Source organism: Athalia rosae, chromosome 8 (genome assembly GCF_917208135.1).
Source record: "Athalia rosae chromosome 8, iyAthRosa1.1, whole genome shotgun sequence".
Taxonomy (NCBI): domain Eukaryota; kingdom Metazoa; phylum Arthropoda; class Insecta; order Hymenoptera; family Athaliidae; genus Athalia; species Athalia rosae.
The window spans coordinates 5,086,458-5,106,013 of NC_064033.1; the positions used below are offsets into that span (position 1 = coordinate 5,086,458).

At 37.4% G+C, this 19,556-nt stretch overlaps 3 protein-coding genes and 1 long non-coding RNA gene across 8 annotated transcripts; 3 read left to right on the plus strand and 1 right to left on the minus strand.

The window, feature by feature from the left end:
* Nucleotides 1–995: 995 nt before the first annotated feature.
* Nucleotides 996–10,253, plus strand: LOC110116780 (neuroglobin-like). Its single transcript, XM_048659968.1, has 4 exons — nucleotides 996–1,222; nucleotides 2,119–2,582; nucleotides 8,792–9,023; nucleotides 9,396–10,253. The coding sequence occupies exons 2-4, from the start codon at nucleotides 2,395–2,397 to the stop codon at nucleotides 9,549–9,551; spliced, it is 576 nt and encodes a 191-aa protein (XP_048515925.1). The 5' UTR covers nucleotides 996–1,222; nucleotides 2,119–2,394; the 3' UTR covers nucleotides 9,552–10,253.
* A 4,598-nt stretch (nucleotides 10,254–14,851) lies between these two features.
* Nucleotides 14,852–16,354, plus strand: LOC105686754 (probable glutamate--tRNA ligase, mitochondrial). 3 transcript variants are annotated; one of them, XR_007279737.1, is made up of 5 exons: nucleotides 14,852–15,036; nucleotides 15,146–15,182; nucleotides 15,278–15,412; nucleotides 15,536–15,699; nucleotides 15,765–15,906. XR_007279737.1 is itself a non-coding variant. In XM_048659264.1 (4 exons), exons 1-4 carry the CDS (start codon nucleotides 15,001–15,003, stop codon nucleotides 15,613–15,615), a joined length of 288 nt encoding a protein of 95 aa, XP_048515221.1. In that variant the 5' UTR covers nucleotides 14,852–15,000; the 3' UTR covers nucleotides 15,616–15,752. The 3 variants fall into 3 exon arrangements, 1 of the variants encoding a protein (XP_048515221.1); XR_001103067.2 differs by adding an exon at nucleotides 16,222–16,354 and having other exon boundaries at nucleotides 14,852–15,182; nucleotides 15,278–15,699; nucleotides 15,765–16,149; XM_048659264.1 differs by lacking the exon at nucleotides 15,765–15,906 and having other exon boundaries at nucleotides 15,536–15,752.
* LOC105686755 lies at nucleotides 15,800–17,895 on the minus strand. The gene is made up of 3 exons (XR_001103068.3): nucleotides 17,713–17,895; nucleotides 16,165–16,948; nucleotides 15,800–15,936 (listed from the first exon to the last, which is right to left on the minus strand). It is a non-coding gene; the product is annotated as an uncharacterized LOC105686755 (long non-coding RNA).
* LOC105686753 (mitochondrial nicotinamide adenine dinucleotide transporter SLC25A51) lies at nucleotides 17,191–19,480 on the plus strand. 3 transcript variants are annotated; one of them, XM_012401866.3, is made up of 3 exons: nucleotides 17,191–17,338; nucleotides 17,843–18,100; nucleotides 18,163–19,480. In XM_012401866.3, the coding sequence occupies exons 2-3, from the start codon at nucleotides 17,888–17,890 to the stop codon at nucleotides 18,874–18,876; spliced, it is 927 nt and encodes a 308-aa protein (XP_012257289.2). In that variant the 5' UTR covers nucleotides 17,191–17,338; nucleotides 17,843–17,887; the 3' UTR covers nucleotides 18,877–19,480. The 3 variants fall into 3 exon arrangements, with proteins under 3 accessions (XP_012257289.2, XP_012257288.2, XP_012257286.2); XM_012401865.3 differs by having other exon boundaries at nucleotides 17,282–17,633; XM_012401863.3 differs by having other exon boundaries at nucleotides 17,283–17,522.
* Nucleotides 19,481–19,556: the final 76 nt, after the last annotated feature.

A 19,556-nucleotide genomic window follows, 5' to 3' on the forward strand; every position in this document is an offset into this window, starting at 1 on the left:
TTTATTTATTTATTTCTTTTTTCTTTTCTTTTCAATCGCAAAAACGAATCGTTGGAATTATTTTCGAGTTTTTCCATTCGACTACAACAGCTGAAAAATGTGCGAGGAATTTTCATTTTTCGTTAGTTCTTTCGAAAGTTTTTTTTTTTTCTCGCGTTTTTCGTCCACCCCGTTTCCACCGCTTTCATGCCCCTCGCTTCCTGGTTGTAGAAGGGAAAAAGAAAATTTCACCCGGCTACGTCTTCTCTCTCCTAGGTTACGTTTTTTTTTTTTTTTTCATACCTGTACACACCGATACCGCGTAGGTAACGTTACGTACGTACGTACGATACGTACGTACAATTTCGTTGGGGTGGCACGGAAAACGCGCTTGCGCAAGTATCTCCGGATGATTTTCTGATAAAGCTTTCCAGTCTTGGCTCGCCTGGGCTGTAGGCAACACCTCTAGCACAGGGTGCCTCGGTCTTCTGTTCTGTTTTTTTTTTTTTTCTCACCAATCTCAATCAGCTTTTTTGTACGCACGCGAAATTCCGTTTGTTAAATCTGACGACCCTCGCCGAAACACCGAGGATAACGAAGGAAGGGGGGGGGAGGAAACGAAAAAATTAAGGGTGGAAAATAAAAGAAATCGCAAACGTAACGAAGATAACCCCGAAATAAGGGAAGTAAATAAAACCAAAAACGAACAAAAAAAAAAAAAAACAGAAAAAAAAAAACGAACAAAATTGGGTGAACGATCATTTTTTCGCCGGATTAACAAAAGTTATATAATAACAACAACAACAACAACAACGACGATAATAATAATAATAACAATACGGACAATATCGTGTACAATCAATTGATATACATATATATACACATATATATATATATATTATAGAATAATTATGAAAATAATGAAGATGAAGATTAAAATGAAAATAATTTTATCCAAATCTGATATCAATTATTTTATAAATCGTAAGAAATTGTAGTGCGGTTAAACACGGTGTACCTGTACACGGTATATAAACGTATATAAACTGTATCGTATTCTCTTTCTCTCATTCTTCGCAAATAAAAACAGAAAAAAATTGATATCAACAAAATGAATCAATGCAGCTAACGGCGTTTACAACGTTGACAATCGTGTAGAGAACGCGTCGTAAAAAATTTTCGAGGTGCTCGTATTTAATTTCTCGAAATTATAGAAAAACGGTGAAAGAAAAAAAATAGAAAAGTAATTTTCCTAGTTTTGAGAATTATTCATCGTTTTTTCTTTCAAAATCATCTCGCCCGCAACACATGCGATTCGAAAAATTGAAGAACATCTTTGAAAACTAATAATTTTCTTTTTCTTTTTCTCTCAACGTATATACACACGCGCACATACGTGTATGCGATGTACATGTGCGCGCGTGTGTACGTACATAACGTAACATACATGGTTAGGTGGGTATAGGTACGCGAATATGTTTTACATATAGAAAAATTGCTACCGAAACGCGTCACGGATTCGAATTTCATTTCAAACTCGGAATCGCGTAATTATTACGAGATATATGGACGGATAGACAGAGAGAGAGCGGGAGAGAAACGGAGGGCGAAGAAAAATTCTTTTTTTTTTTTTCCGCCTCTGTTTTCGCAGGGTGTTCAGAAAAAACAAACCAAACTCCCACCTACCCCCACACCTGTGTGCGCGACTGTACGATACTCGCGTCTACACGTTCACGGTATATATGGGACGTTACTTTTGCCCCGTTTACATACGCCAATTCATATATATTTGTATATATATATATATATATATAGTAGAGCATCGGTCGGGGATATACATGTAACGTGTATGTAATAACTTGTTAGTCGATCTCGAAATAACCTGCTTTTGAATCGTTGGAATTTCGAAAAATTGTATATTATACAAATATACACGAGTATATAGGATATACGAATCGGTTAAAGGTACCTACGTACCTATACACACGCACACACGTACTTGCCATATGTACATACATACGTACACGTATATGCGTGTTTGAATCGAAATTGAAAAAAAAAGGGAAAGAAAAAGAAAAAGAAAAGAAAAAAAAAACCATCCAATAAAACGAATTTACGGAATATTTGATTCAAAAAAAGAAGGGAAGAGAGAAGAAAGTATCCGCAACAAAAAAAAACAAAACAAAAAAAAACCAAAAATCGAAAGGACACTAAAATCTCCGTGCTCGTCGGTCCTTCGACCATGTTTTATACCGTGACAACAAAATTGCTGACGTTTTAAACTCGGTGTGTGGTGAATTTCTTGGCGTTTTTTTTTTTTTGTTTTTTTTTTATTGTTGTTGTTGACAATAATAATAACGATAACGATAACAACAACAATAACGACAAGAACAAGAACGATAAGGAGACATCGCTATGGGCTGCGAATTGGGAAAGCTCGCCTCTTCGGCGTCGCAAAATCAAACGGGACGTGACAGTCCGCCACCGCCGGCTGCGACCGATCCGCGACTTCCTTTGACAGCTCGTCAGAAATATACGATTATCGCCAGTTGGAAAGCGGTTGCCAGGGCGATGGAACCAACCGGGATTTACATGTTCGTTAAGTGAGTAAGGAATTCCGAAGGAGAATCGTTGAGGAGAGAAAATAAATTCAAACTCCTATGTGTATATATATATATATATATATATACGCTGGTAAAATATGAAATGTACAATAAATGAAACTAATGTAGTATTTACTAAGGTTATCTAGCATCCTTCGAATTCGAATATATATATATATATTTTCAATTAAAGAAAGAGACTAATTTTTTATTTGAAACATACATTTACTCATTAATTTAAACAATCAATTAATCGAAACGGTGTATATATATTCATTTAATTACATATACCTAATTATACACATGCACATGTATAAAATTCGAAACGATCGACGGTATGCGTTAATCGTTCTTCTGTTTCTTCGATTTACTTTATCCCGAGGGATGCGGAAATTAAGTCTTAGAAAATCAAAACTAGAACTAATTGAATAAGAAAAATAATAAATAAATAAATAAAGCGGGGTTCCTCAAATGAAATGACAATTCGTCTGGAGCATCAGGTCTGCAGTTAGGGGTATTTTTCGCTAAACACATCTCTGTACATAGGTACATATGTATGTACGTACATCCTTTGTATATAGATGAGTCGCACGGGTTATAAATACCGGGGGTAATTGCGTATAGACTGTACGTTGTACGTCTACATTTTGTGTATCGGGTCACACGGTCTAATCAGAGGGCGTGTATAGGAACGGGGTAAATATTTGATCACCTTCGCTCCCGACCTCCTCCTCCCCCCCCCCCTCCTCCCCCTCGCCTCCTTCTTTCTCCGCTAATTTTCTCATCCGACGATGGGATATATCGCGATGACGATGACGATGATAATGATAATAATGATAATGATAATGCGGAAGACGATCAAATTTCGGCAAACTAATCGCCCTAGCGAGCGACGCGACTTGTTTGACTATAATTTTTTTATTTACTTCTATTTCTTTTTTTTTTTTTTTTCTTCTCCTTCCTTCTCCTCTTCTAATTACGTCTCTTAATTTGATTCCGCAATTGAAAATTGCTGCACCTGGGAGGCGGATGCGGAGGCGTAGGTGACGCCACCACCACCACCACCACCACTACCACTACCACCCCCAATTTGGCTGAATAATTTTCTCAAATTAACGCGAACGAAGTGGAATATTCGTCCGGCACATCTGGTATATATATATCTATTTGCAGTTTCACGCGTATATTACGCACAATTATCGGTTATAAACTTTGATATTTGAAATTATTGTAATTACGGTAAATCGAATCACGGTATATCGGTAACCGTATAATATAGGTGTTCGTTATTCCTTAAGGGAAATCGGCGCCCCCCTTAAAGTTCGCCTTCTACTTGGCTATAGAATCTAATGTGCAGTGCACTGCACCTAACCTGACCCGTTATCGAATCGTTATCGTCGTTACGTATATACCTTTTTGGCTTCTGAATTTCATTTTTACAAACCTGAGAAAATGAAAGAGAAAAAAAGCGCCTTTTTTATCGCCGTGAGAGGTGGGGTGGGGGGGGGGGGGGGGGGGGAACCGAGAGAAAAAAAATAATATACATAAACTCGAAATGGCGTCGACTTCTCCACCTGCGTATATAACCTACTATAATAATAATAATAACAATAATAATAATATTCGTGTACCGCAGGTGTATAAACGCATCGAACTCGTCGAAATATGAATTCAATCGCAGCAAAACAAATATGTACCACGTCACATTTGTTGTTGTTGTTCGTTGTTTGTTGGTTTTTTTTTTTATTTTTGGTTTTTCTTTTTTTCTCCCTCTCTCCGTTTCGTCCGTGAATTATTTTACACCCGGTAGACACACCGGGCGGGCTAGGGGTCCAGTTTCTAGTGACGAGGAGCAGCTCTCACCAGCGAATCGATAATCCCCTGCGAAAACACCGTTCCGTGGATATTGTGCCAGATTCGTCTGCTTTAACAAGAGTATAATATACGTACGTAGAGCGAGCGAACGAGCGATAATCGCCGATCTTGAATTCCGCTTTATTTCTTTCTTTCTTTCTTTCCCTGTTTTCCTTTTTTCTTACCTCAGTTTGTTTTCGTTTTAACAAACGCGAAGAGAATCACGCGGCGGTGGACCGCGGGTGATGTTTTCTCGTACCTCGTCTCGCTCTCGCCAACCCGCCATTTTTAAGAAAAAAAAAAAAAAAAAAAAGAAGAAAAAAAACGACTCCATTTTTCCTCCCAATTTTTTGTCTCTCTTCCTTTAGCGACTCTTTTTCAAAATTCACTTGGCAATCGACAACGAAGCTCGCCTCGGTGTGAAAAGTAGGTGTACAATGCTCCGCGAAGAGAGAGAGAAAAAAACCGAAAAACCGAGAAAAAAAAAGCACATCAAATCAAAAAAAAAGACTAGGTCGAGACAAGTGTGTGTGAAAAAAAATAATTGTGGCACGCGGTCATCGGCCCCTACGAACTGCGATATTTCAATTGTTCGAAAAAGCCCGCCAATTTTCTCAGCCGCCGCCGCCGCCGCCATTTTGTTTTCCCTAGTTCCGCCATTTTCCGCGGTGGCGGCGTACCCTTCCCACCGAACGCACTCGACGCGAGTCTCTTCCGCGCCGTCACAAGTCGGGGTGGTAAATAAGACCTGAGTAAGTTTGACTACTTCTCCTTGTTTTGTTTTTTTTTCACTTTTTCTCTCTCTCTCTTCTTCTCCTATTTTTTTTTCTAACCCCTCGTTAATTACGACCGGCAACTCTGCGAATATACATCGATAGCTGTGTAGGTATGACTTTACCTTGGTAAACGAGAGACGCGAAGAATTCAAAAACTGTAAACAAAAATAAGCGAAACGAACAGATCGGAGGAAAAACCTTCAACTTTCTATTCGTTATGACGTTATTCTATTTTATTCGATTCGATCTGATCGATTGATTGATTGATTGATTTTTTCATTTTATTTCTATACCCCTGCCACATCGAACCGACGCGGAATTAGTTTGTGGAAAATGTTAACGACAGTTTTATACCTATCTATGTATGCGTATAGCTGCTCTCGTACCTTCTTCCTGTTTCTTCCATCGGGTTTCCTCGATTTTCGTCCCCTTCCTACCCTCAAATTACCTTCCGGTGTCCCGCTAGGTACGTACTTACCTACGTTATACCTCCCTACGATGCTACATGAGACGAGAGGAACGAATTCGGTAGCAAATTTATCCCCGCTTTATAGTCAGAAGCCTTTACATGTATAGTGCTGTCTTGGCAAAAAAGTATCCTGCGACTCCACATTTATACGAACGCACCTTTCCATACGTAGGTATATACCTACGTTTTCATACATATACTTGTAACGCGTAAACCTCGAAAACGAAAATAGAAAGGAAAGAAAAAAACGAAAAGAAAAAAGAGAACGAAATGGAAGCGTGCGAGATAAAGGAGGATCAGGTGGAGATAATGGGGTGAAAAAAAAAAAGGAACTAGGTGAAGGAGCGTGTAGTACAATGTACGTAAAGGGTGTTTGAAAAAGAAAAAAAAGAATTAAAGAAAGAAGCATTATATAGATAAGGACATTTTCGTCATCGCAGCTATCGCGGAATCACCGGCTATACTATACATACATATACATACATACATACATACATACAATGTTTAATAGCGAACTAGGTCTAGATACAACGCGATTCCGTATACATATATACACGGGGTGGTTCATAGGTTTGGTAAAGTTTTTTTTCATCCGGTCATCCTCCCTCGTCGCCTCATATTTTCACCCCCCCATCCTTCCCCCCCCCCCTCCCTCCCACCTCACCCCCTCGCGGCAGGACCGACGCTATTTCACCGCGTGTATACATATATAGGTATCCTGATCGGAAGGAACTGCAGACATGGACGATGGATCGCGTGACGCGAAGTTGTTAACATTTTGCGTTTATAGTCAACCCCCCCAGCCCTCACCCCACCCCCTGGTGCGTTTCCGTAAAGATATCCGCCTCCCCCGACCCCCCCGCACCCTGTACGTATTCCTCTGGTCACCTAAATAATTCATTTATTTGTTGTTTGAATTATAAATCATATATATATATATATATATATGTATATATGCACACGAAATATATGTATGTATGTATGTATATATATATATAGAAATCTACATCTATATATATGTATATATGCAGGAAATTATATCCGCATATGTACTCGTTGTACATACATACAGCGTGTTTTTTTTTTATATACGAGTATATGTATAAAAAATACTTTCGGGTCTCGTGTCCCTTCTTTCCCCCCCGCCCTTTTTTTTTTTTTTTTTCTTGTTACTTCTTTTTTTTTTCGCCCCGGCGAAGGGATGACGCCTCCCTCCCCCCCACAAAGGGGTGCTGAAGGGAAGGGGTTGAAATTGAGGGATTTAAGGGCGCCGTGACAGCCGACGAAAGAGGACGTGCAAAATTTATTGAAATTTTCCTATATACCATATAATGTCCGCGTATAGATTTTCGGTATATACGTACTTATTATACATATGTACATACACATTGTACACGCGTCGTCCGGATCGAGGAAAATGGACGTAACCCTCAGAAAAAGGGTATGAAATTTTTTGTTCATAGCAAACGCGTGGGGCACGACGTATAGTTATTCATCGAGCCGCAGAATTAAGTTGTTCTCCCTCCGGTATATATATGTATATGTATACCTATATACTCGTGTATACTTATACATACCTATATCTGAATAGAATATTTCGTACACGTCGTATATGAGTGAATAAATTTTATCATCCCCATTCTCATATTTCCTATACATTCATTTTTTCTCAACCTCTCGACTTGCGTATTATGTATGTACAGAGGAGAGATATACATACATAGGTATGCATATATAGGTACGCATGCAGTGTCTATAGGTCACGTGGAAATATACGAAATTATATTATTTACCCCGTGTACGGAGGGAAAATAGACGAGGCGTAGTTCCTCCTGCGGGGGGGGGGGGGGGGGGGGGGGGTGAGGAGTTGGGTGAGTGGGTGAGTGGGAAGGAAGCAAAGGGTGCAGGAAATTCGTTCGTTATTCGATTATTTCGATATATATGTATATATAGGTTATACGCGGCATAGCTGGACACATCCCCTATCTATACATATATACACATGTATATAATACGAAATGAACGCGAAGCGTCAGAGGACGTGGGTTTGGTTGGGTATATGGATAGATACATATGTATATACAATACCGCGCGGAAGCTATTACAGGGGATGCGCGGGAAACTGCAACGGAATGGAAATAATATACAGAGAGCGAAACAACGGCGGAGGAACCCCCTTCGTCCCCCCCCCCCCCCCCCGCCCCTTTTTTCCTCTTCCCCCCCCGGGATATCGTTTATCGTTAATGTGAAAATTTTCGAAGGTCAGAATATCGCTAGCTGCCGCAAAACGCGCGTTATACATCGCTTCATCGTTATTATTTCGTAGGAAACGAGGCGCGGTACGGACGTGTACCTATTGTATAAGTACATGTATACAGGTATATGTGATACAGCGATGATGTTCGGACTGCGAGGCGAACGTCGGGTAAAAGTGGAAAGGATTAGATCCTTGTTTTAGGGAAATAAAGGGAGTACGAGTACAGGGGGTGGGAGATGGGGAGGGGCAGGAGGAGGGAGGCGAAAAAGGGACTCGAACGCCGAGGCGAATAAGGGAGTGAAATGTGCTCCAAATACCTTTCGCAAACCAACTTCAGAAGTGAAGAGATTTTCGGAGGCTTTTCCCCTCTTCTGAAACGCGCCTCTCTTCACAACGTATATTACACACATATATATATATATACATATACAGTAATATCCATATATCCCCATGTACACGGTCTTATATACATATAGGTATATATATATATATGCGCGCTATACACCGAATCGCAAGGGTTGCTTTTCCGCTTCCCGTATACACACACATTTCCCCTGGATATCGTCGTTGTTGTTATCATTATTGTTATTATTATTATCATTTTCATTCTAATTTTCTTTTATTTTATTTTATTTACTCTCCCTCTCCACGTTCGCGCTTATATATATATGTATACCCATACCCCTCGCCGTTACGCCGATGATCCTGGGATTACATACATCACTCTGCTGTTATATGCTTAGTCTCTTTTATATGTACCTTTTCATTTTCGAATATTTCAAAGCGGAGTCGTTCGTTAATTTTTTTCCTCGTCTCATTCTTTTTTTTTTCTGTTTGTTCGTTTCTTACACAGGCTCTTCGAGGAGAACGAGGAACTTTTGAACATGTTCACGAAATTTCGAGATCTGAGAACGAAGGAGGAACAATCGACGAGCATGGAACTGGCGGAACACGCGACAACCGTCATGTCCACTCTGGACGAAGGCATCAAGGGTCTGGACGACATGGACATATTTTTAACCTATTTACACCAGGTCGGAGGGTGGCACACGAAAATTCCGGACTTTGATCGTCAATTCTTTTGGGTGAGAAACCTCGAATCCCTTCAATCATATTGCAATCAGTTTTATCGGAGTGTATACATATGTATTCCCTTCGAATATCCCACAACTGACGCCATTTTATTTTGTTTTTTCACCTACTTTGGCAAAAGACAAGAAGGAAGAAAAAAAAGACAATCCTTAGCGGTTTCATTTTAGTTTTTAGCCTTCACATCGGATACAATGTGTGATACATATATTTATATATCCACTAGTTTTTGTATTTTGGATATTTTTTTGGTTTCCTTCGTTCATTTTGTCTCATTTTGTTCCCGCATCTTTCCATCCACGTTACGTGCGGTCAGCTTCTTCCGCATCGCCGCCATTTTCTTACCGTCTTCTTGTTATCATTCGCAGAAAATCGAGGCGCCATTCTTGGAAGCAGTGAGAAGAACGCTGGAAGATCGTTACACGGAGAATGTTGAAAATATATACAAACTAACGATTAAGTTTATAATCGAAACGTTAATAGATGGATTTGACAAGGCCCAATCGGAAAAGGGTAAGTCTTAGTCGAAGAGTATTTAATGTTAGACGGGGAACGCTATGACTTCTGCGCGAATATATGAGAAAAATAGAAAAAAAAAAAAAAAACGAAACAAATGAACCGAAACGAACAAAATGGACGCCACGTAATTTCGTTCGGAACCTGATCTAACGAAGCTTTACACATGGGAACCGCACGCGCGTAAAGATATCATCCGTAGCGATTCCGCGTGCGGGATTCGGTTGCTTTTTTTCTCTCATCTACGAGAAAGAAAGATAAAAATAAAACGAACAAACAATTCGAAAATGATAAATATCGGTCGAACAAGCTTAAAAAATGAACGAAGCGAAACAAGCGAAGCGTATAAAGCGAAACGCGAAACGGAGAAGAACCGCGGGATTTTTGAAAAAAAAGAACAAAAACGATATAAAAGAAAGAAAAAAAAAAAAACCAAAAGATACAAAATAACGAAGGAGAACGAAAACGTAAAGTCGTAATTAGTGGTGCGACTGAAGAACCGATATGAAGCAACGGAGAACAAGAGGAAAAATAGAAAAAGAAAAAGAAAAAAAAATAGATCGTCACCCTATTAATTTCCTCTACACATAATATCACTTGGTCAATATATATTATAATATATCTATAATAATACATGTATAAGGAAATTCCCCTGTTCAAATGTCAATTTTCATGATAAAACAAAAAAAAAAAAGAAAAAAAAAATTATAGAAAAAAATGAAGAACAAAGAAATGAATAATTATATGGTCATACGTGAAATGTATAACGTTATTATCATTATTATTATTATTATTATTATGTTGTTGCTGTTATTGTTATCATTATCGTTGTAATTATCATTATACATGAACATTATAGTATTATTATGTACTTTATTTGTATATGTATAGGACCAACGATATAATATTTGATGGTTTTTGGAAGTAAAAGTGATATTTCGAAAAGTAAAAAAAACAAACCAAAACTAAAAACCAAAATCCAAAGCGAAAATCATTATTATTATTATAATATACCATTAAATATGGCTGCCGATATTATATATATACACACATATTAATTTGGTATATATTGACATCACATGTATGAATATGTATGGTATACATAAGTACGTGTATTTGTATATGACAGTGAAATGAATATATAGTATATATATAATATATATACATATATATATATAACTAAATTATACTATGATATTATATAGTTATACATAGAATTACGATTATAATTTATAACGATACAACATGTATAGTTATAACTCATTATATATTATTTATTGTGAATATATATATACATACATGTATGTATACATATGTATATATATATATGTGTGTGTAAGGATGAGAGAATCATTAAATTTAATTCAATCTAACATAATTATAATTAAGGGAAAAGAGAAAGATTAAAATTTCGAAAACGGTGAACAGTGAAGAAGAAAAAAGAAACAACCGAAAACACGCAAAACGAGATAAAATGAAGGAAATATATAAACGTCGTCGTGTATAAATGTTCTATATATTAATTTGAGGTAATTAAAAGAAAAAAATTATCCCGACAAAAGAAAAAAAAAAAGAAAGCAAAACCAAAAAATTGAAATAAAACTATGTAACTTAATATTTATAATAATGAAAAAAACAAAAATAAAAACGAAAAAACGAGCCAAAAAAAAAAAACATCAATAAACAGAAATCGATCATCGCGACAATCCGCGTACATATATATCCGACCTGTAAAGAATTCTCGTTGATTTTTCTTCCAAATTTATTTTTTTTTTATCATCTCTCCTCCGATACCCCCCCCCCCCCCTCCGCAGGGCGTTCGTTCCTTATGAATTATTTCATCGTTTTCTTTTCACCCTAATTTCATCTTCCTCATTCGCGTTTAATTTTCCCTCGCTCTACGGTATAACGTTGCGACGGGGTGAAAGGAATCGGGCAATGGGGGGTGGGAAAAAACAGAAAAAAAAAATAGAAAAAAACGTCGCGCCGTCGGTTGTCATCGCGTCGCAACGTAACGCAACGTAACGCAACGTAACGTGACGTATATATTAAAACATTGAAATATATAATGTAATCGATCGAGCGATGTGCGCGCGTGCGTTTTTGAGGATAGGTGATAACAATACTAGGTAATAAATTTAACTTTATACATACTATATCGTACACACGTACAAAAACGTAACGTTACGCACATAGATACGTACCTATGCATACTTATACTTATACTTATATACGTGACGCACATTTTTTTCGTTTCTATCTCGTATAAAAAAGATCGTTTGCATAATTAATTTGTCGACATTTATTTTCTTTACTTTTTCTTCGTCATTTTCATTTTCTTGTTTTTATTTTCCGGAACCGCGAGTCGTACAAGTGTATATCTCTCTTCTATCTTCTCTCGATCCTTAATTTATTACCGATGAATTCCGATGGCGAAAAAAAAAAAAAAAATTAGAGAAAATTGAAAAAAAAATATGCGATTAACGATTATACCTATGTATCGATTGATTCTATACGTATTTTGTTAGATTAATTTATATATTTGTAATTGAAAGAAGGATAGAGAAAAAAAATTGTGAAAAAAAGAATGAAAGAAGAGGAAAAAAATTCCATCAAACGTTGTTATATCGATTAAAATTGTTTTAAGTATATATGTATGTACGTATAACACACAAGTTTACGTAGGCTAAAAATATACTCACAACGTATACGTACATATATGTGTACATACTATATATACGTACATACATACGTGTATTATAAATGGCCGCGTAAAACTCCGAGAATTTGATTTATCAATTAAATTTATTTTTATCGCATCGATGCGATGTAATGATAACGAATAATCTAGAAAAAAAAAACAAATTTCAAGTATGAAGAAAGAAAAAACATTCCAATGAATATTGAGATACTACGGTGGTACAGTATATGAAGAAAAAAAGTGCGCGACGAGTATAAAAATTGAAAATAAGTCAATGAATAATTGAATGAATAAATAAATGAATTATTATACCGAACGAAATAAACCCGACAAGATGTTGCACAACCGGAAAATAAATGGGAAGACAAGGGGTGAAGAAAAACTGAGATTAAAATCAATTTATTCGAACAAAATTCATGAAAAACTAAACCAAAGATAAGAAGAGAAAAAAACAACAAATAAACAAGAACAAATGAACACAAAATTAACTTGATGGAATTACAATTACCTATATATGTGTATGTATAACGCAATGTACGAAAAATTTTATTTTCCATTATCCGCATTATATCTGTGTTTCTTTTTTCTTTTTTCTATTTTCACTAATTACTACTGCGTTGTTACCATTAATATTGTGATTATTGATTGTTATATTTATTACATTGTGTCGGACCGAATAATATAATGAGAAAAAGAAATAAATAATATATTTCAACATATTTTATTAGATCTAGCATGATTTTATTATGCCTCATGATATGCAATCAAAGTTACGTCATCCCCGATTCATTCCCAATTTGTTCCCAATTTACTGCTATTCGTTTCATCATTCTTAATTCCAATAATGTGTTAAAATCCATTTCCAATCCATTACCGAAGAGCCGCTCCTCAAATCGATAGTTTATTAATTATTGATTATTTATATTATTATTCTATGTTATTAATTCAAGACGAAATCGGACACAAAATCATATTGATATAGGTCTCGTCTCATCGGAGAATACGTCAGTTAAAAAGAGTTCAATCTATCATCGCATCTCGCCCAGCCTCTCAAGGCGCATTACACGCCAGCAAGCGCCTGATGATATACGCACACGCAACACGCGTTGACCGATGATTTCATAGATGGAATTATTTTGCTTACAGATTCGGATTCCTGAGATCAGAATACAAAAGATAAACATAGAAATTTTTATGAATAAAATTCTCAACAGATATTTCGGAAAGATGTTCCTAGACCTGGTGCCTCATCATGCGCATGCCTTCATTCCTGTGTAATAAATCATACCGCTACAGGGTATGATGAAGACATAAGCTAGTTGCATGCTGGGCTGATCGTATGCAATCATATGTATTAAATCCCACTCCTAATAATACATTTACTACAATTACCACAATCACCGCATCTTTTCTTGGTCCTGGAAGTGTTTTGTGATATGCAACTGAAGTTACACCATCCCAGATTTATTCTACTTCTTTTCTAATTTTTTCTGATTTTTTCTGATTTTCTTAAATTTTCTCCAATTTTTTTAAATTTTTTCTAATTTTTTCTAATTTTTTCCGATTTTTTTCTGATTTTTTCTGATTTTTTAAATAATTATTCGAATTTTCCGCCCATTTCTCTGGACGCCGCCATTTTCTTTAAGCTCCGCCCACCGCGAGTACAGCTAGCGCCATGTGGCGGATTTTCGGTGAACTAAAATCCCAGGTTTCTTGCCCCTTGACGTCAGGCAATGTGTTGCGTGAAAGAGATGTATTACGGGTCAATAGTTTTCCGGTTTCAGTTGAAGAAGGGTCAAAACTATTGCTTTTTTTTTGCTCGAAAAAGTGGTCAATACTTTTCAGGTTTCGCTGCAAGAAGGGTCAAAACTTTTGCTTTTTTTTGCTCGAAAAAGTGGTCAATACTTTTCAGGTTTCGCTGCAAGAAGGGTCAAAACTTTCGCGGTTTTTTATTCGAAAAGGTGGTCAATACTTTTCAGGTTTCGCTGCAAGGAGGGTCAAAACTTTCGCGGTTTTTTGTTCGAAAAGGTGGTCAATACTTTTCAGGTTTCGCTGCAAGGAGGGTCAAAACTTTCGCGGTTTTTTGTTCGAAAAAGTGGTCAATACTTTTCAGGTATCGCTGCAAGGGGGGTCAAAACTTTCGCGTTTTTTTCTCTGAATAAGGGTCAAAACTTTTGCTTCTTCCCAAAACTGGAAAACTATTGACCACGAAATACATCTCTCTCACGCAACACATTGCCTGACGTCAAGGGGCAAGAAACCTGGGATTTTAGTTCACCGAAAATCCGCCACATGGCGCTAGCTGTACGCGCAGTAGGCGGAGCCGAGAAAAAATAGTGGTCAATATATTTCCGGTTTTGCTGCAAGGAGGGTCAAAACTTTCCCGTTTTTCTAGGTGTTAGTTCACAAAAAATCCGCCACATGGCGCTAGCTGTACTCGCGGTGGGCGGAGCTTAGAGAAAATGGCGGCGCCCAGAGAAATACGCGGAAAATTCGAATAATTAATTAAAAAATCGGAAAAAATCAGAAAAAATCAGAAAAAATTGGAAAAAATTAGAAAAAATTGGAAAAAAGTAGGGAATATTAAAAAGAATTAGAAACAAATTCAGAATAAATCTAGGATAGTGTAACTCTAGTTGCATATCAGAAAACGCTCCCAGGGCCATGGAAAGATGCGGTAATTGACAAATCAATTGGAATAGGTGCATCTTTATGGTCTCTCTTGTTCATCTTGACGTGTGTGGCTCCACGCGCAAATGACGTCTGCAGGTAACCCCCCAGATCAGGGAAATGTAAGAAAATTGATTTAATTCATAATCTCTATTGCGTGACACTCGGTGACATGCACAAAGTGCAGCGTACTCTACTCTCCGACTGGAATCTTAAAGAATTTTCCAACAGGGCGTACAAGACACAAGAAGTGCCCCGAGCCCAACAGGTGAGCTTAGAAAAGTCTCACTGGTCAGTCGAGAGACGAGGATCTGGGTTTCCTTCTTACCGATGTGATTCTCTTTGCTCCGATGCCATTTCCAGGTTACCTGCATCTCGGAGGCCTCCATACAGCTCTGTGCAACATGGTGCAGCTATATATCAGCTATTCAAACCAAGGAAATTATATTCTACCCTTAGAAGACACAGATCAAACAGGACTCGTACCAAATGCTGCCGGTAACCTTCAAGATAATTCATTCTGGGCTGGGTCATCCCGCACAAAGAACTGACAAAGGGTGGACTTGTATGCTCCCACAAGCTCCCACTTTCAATCTCAATTTCACCGTTTATCCTGTGTAGCGAGCAGGTTCAAGAAGTTTCCTTCCAAAATGCCTTGGCTGGAAACTGTTTTTGTTCAGACAAACAACAGGGGCTCTTAGCATAAAAATCATTAAGGCGAACACCGAAGCAAGACAAGTGTGGACACCTGAGCAAAGAGGATCTGAAGGATAAATTGGCGCAAGGTGTTGTATGAAAATAATAGTGTCTTTTATGAAAAATATAAGCATGATCTTCATTTTGGCTTCAGATTTTATTTTGTACACAAGGATGCTCAAATCAGAGAAGAAGACTGCGGCGATGAGGTTGTACTGGAGGAACGATTGCCGCCTCTCCTTCAATTCGAAGATTTGATTTGCAAAATCCTGAGTGGAGGATGATCAACCGATTTCTATGAGCTATTCATCCGGTATCATCCATACCTGGTGGAAAAAGTCTGGTTAGAGCATTGCTTCATCGAATTTAGGACTGAGTGATGTCTTGATCGTTCGGCAAAGGAGTAGGATGAATGCATGCACATGATGAGGCACCGGGTCTAGGAATACCTCCTCGGGTTTCCTGTTCTCCTGATAGAAAATCAAATCTTTGGCCGGAATTCCAAACTTCAGAGCCGCTTTTCTGGATTATTATTTCTGGTATATGATTCTGACCTTTGCAGGGTGTCGACGAGTCCGTGGTCCTTCAATCTTTTTTTTTCCCGATTTCAGTTCAGAAAAAAAGGTCCTGTCATTCATATCCTGCATCGAGAGGGATGAATATATATAATTCAGGATGTCCTCGGGTCGTTTTCTGCCCATTTCTGCATGCGAATCCATCTAGTCGATTAGTTAGTCCATCATTCGACATGAAGATATTTCCAGTGTTCCTAATTGAAATGGTTTTCCAGAAAAGCAAAGAAATTGTAATATCTCCATAATTTGCAGTCGTTATTCGAGTTTGTAATCAGATCTTGCCTCTCTAGACTGAAATATGAAGAATCACTGCTTTGTCATCATTGTTCATCCTTTCCCCTATTTTTCCTGAATCATTTTCAATTTTTCTATTGATTTTCGATCAATTAAAAGACGTCCTCTATCCCCTGCTAGCATCCGATAATCTGCAGGTGGAGTGACAAGACCTTAAGTTTATTCCTCGATTTTTTTCAACGTCGTTTCCTAATTTCTCTGATTGTTTGATTTATTATTCAATTACTCCATCTTCCCCGCCGAAGAAGTGACAGGTAGCGCCGTTACTCGAAATTCTTTGCCACGGAATTTAGGCGAACTATTTTTCCAGGTTTCTTGCCCCTTGACTTCAGATGACCCGCCTTACAGCGGAGATGTTGCGTGTGATGCGGGTGCGTATATTATCAGGCGCTTGCTGGCGTGTAATGCGCCTCGAGAGGCTGGGCGAGATGCGATGATAAATAAAACTCTTCTTAACTGATGTATTCTCCTATGAGACGAACACGGCGAATGTTATTCATGTACCCAAACATTATATTGTTAATTATTACAATAGATTCAAAATAAAGCGAGATCAGGGTTCATCTTGATTTTACAATCGAATAGAGTGAGATCAGGGTGCGTCACTAAAACATTGGTTGAAAAAAATCGAAAACAAATCGGAAAAATTAGAAAAACATTGGGAATTAATTCGGGATTTTGTAGCTCTGATGACTCCAGATTTTTATCAGAGCACTGTCTTCTCATTACTTGAGCTCCGTCGACAAATCAAATTTTGTATGACGGAGAAGAAATATCATCTTACTATGTCTGGGCTCTTTGAAACAAGGATGCACGACATCGAAACGTCAAACGCGATGTGCGATTTCATCCGTGGGAGGTGAATTATATTTTTTGAAAACTGGGCTGATAAAATAATTGTGTAAATTTTGTAAATAAGTCATGTATAATAACATCGTTAAAATGGTACTGGAAACGGAGAAAAATAAACCATCAAATCATTCCATTAAATTCATAACTTGGTCTCCGAGCTCCGTTAGCACCTCATTATCACGTTGACGAAGGTTAGGGTTATGTAATTCAAACCGTCTTGAATTGGTCGCGTGCTAAATCATTCAGTATTTATCAAATGTGCTTATTTCTAACAGTGCAAATTAAAAATGTTCAAAAATGTGGTAAAACTGTAGAAAAATAGTTACCATTATATCTCTGCTTTGCTCTAACTAACAAAATCGATAATTTACTTTTACAAACCCTTGGAATATCCTCAGCGCCAAATTAGCATCCAAATTTGTTCCCTATATTACTGCAATCGGTCATTCAATAGTTAATTACTTCTTATCTATCGTCATCGATGATCGCTTTAAGATAACCTGAAATTTAGGAGCGAGCCCAGTAAGAAGACGTCACTGATTGCAACAGGGGCGCTATGGGCCCCGAGGCTAACCTAGAATCGCTGTTATACCCTAAGATATCTGCGTCGACACCAGCGAGTTCCATAATCAACAAGAGCCAAGACCCGAACTGCAAAACAGGCCTGAAACTCACCTCCAGCGACGCCAGAGAGTTTATATGTGGTTGGGGAGCTGCTGTCATAAATGTTACCGTTACTTATCCCATAAACAAGATAATATTCCGTCAGGTAACTACTTCATTATCCAAACCAAACTCTACCTTCTCCTCCAAATCATTTTTTTCCTTCAGATTCTCGAGGGTGTCCCGGTAGGAACGGCGGTGAAGCAATTGTCGAGCGAGGGTCTGAGGCTTCTTTATCGAGGAATCTTACCTCCGCTATGTCAGAAGACATTATCTCTCAGTATAATGTTTGGGGTGTACGAAGGCAGCAGGAAGCGCTTATGTTTGTTGACAAACAATGAAATTGTGGCAAAGTTTTTTGCCGCCAACATCGCTGGGAGCGCCGAGGCCGTTCTAATGCCATTGGAGCGTGTTCAAACCCTGCTGCAGGACTGGCGATATCACGATAAGTTCAAAAACACATCTCACGCTTTTAGACATCTTTTAAATCACCACGGTATATCGGAATGTTACAGGGGACTGGTTCCTATATTATTTAGAAACGGGCTGTCAAACGTCATGTTCTTTTCGCTAAGAGATCGTTCGAAACTAATAATAGCAGACCACGATACGCTTTTATATAATTTCATAAGCGGTGCATTGATAGGTGGTTTTACAAGCACCGTTTTTTATCCTATGAACGTGATAAAAATTCACATGCAAACAAAAATCGGTGGTAATTTTGAAAAATTCTGGATCGTTGTTAGAGAAATTTATATATCTAGGGACAAAAGTATAGCGCATTTCTACAAAGGTGTTCACCTAAATTATATGAGGTCTTTCATAAGCTGGGGAGTCATCAACGCGGCGTATGATTTTTTAAAAAAAATTATACTCGTATAATGTCACGAAAAACCCATCTCTTAGATTTGAATTATTCACATCCATTTCATTATTTTTCTCTTTCTTTTATCAAATTTCCAGATTTTCAAACATTACCGGCATTTAATTAGTCAATTAATTAATCATGTAAATTTGTAAGTATGTAACGCATCAATTTGTTTTAATTATCATCTATGTATGTAATCGCCGGCGATTAAATCGCTTGAATTAAATTTTTTTAAATGTTAAATCGAGGACTAGAAAAACAAATTACGAAGTGAATATATTTTTACTGTTAATTTATTGCTCAGTTATATTCTAAGTGTTGTATACCTACGTGTAATAAATATCACTTACGACCACAGCATTAAATTTTTCCCGTCAAATGTCGCTGAAAAAAGAAGATCTTTCTTCCGTTTCTTTTTAATATTAAATAATTTCATTATATTTTTATTACACATATAATTTTTTGTTGCTGGTCATCAAACGGCAATCGCTTTAATCATGTACCTTATAACGTATGTATACCTATGTATGTATGTATATGTATATGAATAACTATTTACAAATTATAATTGAATACATATTATTTATTTAGAAAAGAATATAGCGAATGGGAAAACGATCTTTGCCTCAATTTTTCTGACAATAAATTTTTTGAAACCCACATGAACTGATCTTCCTACAGCAAAATAAAAAAA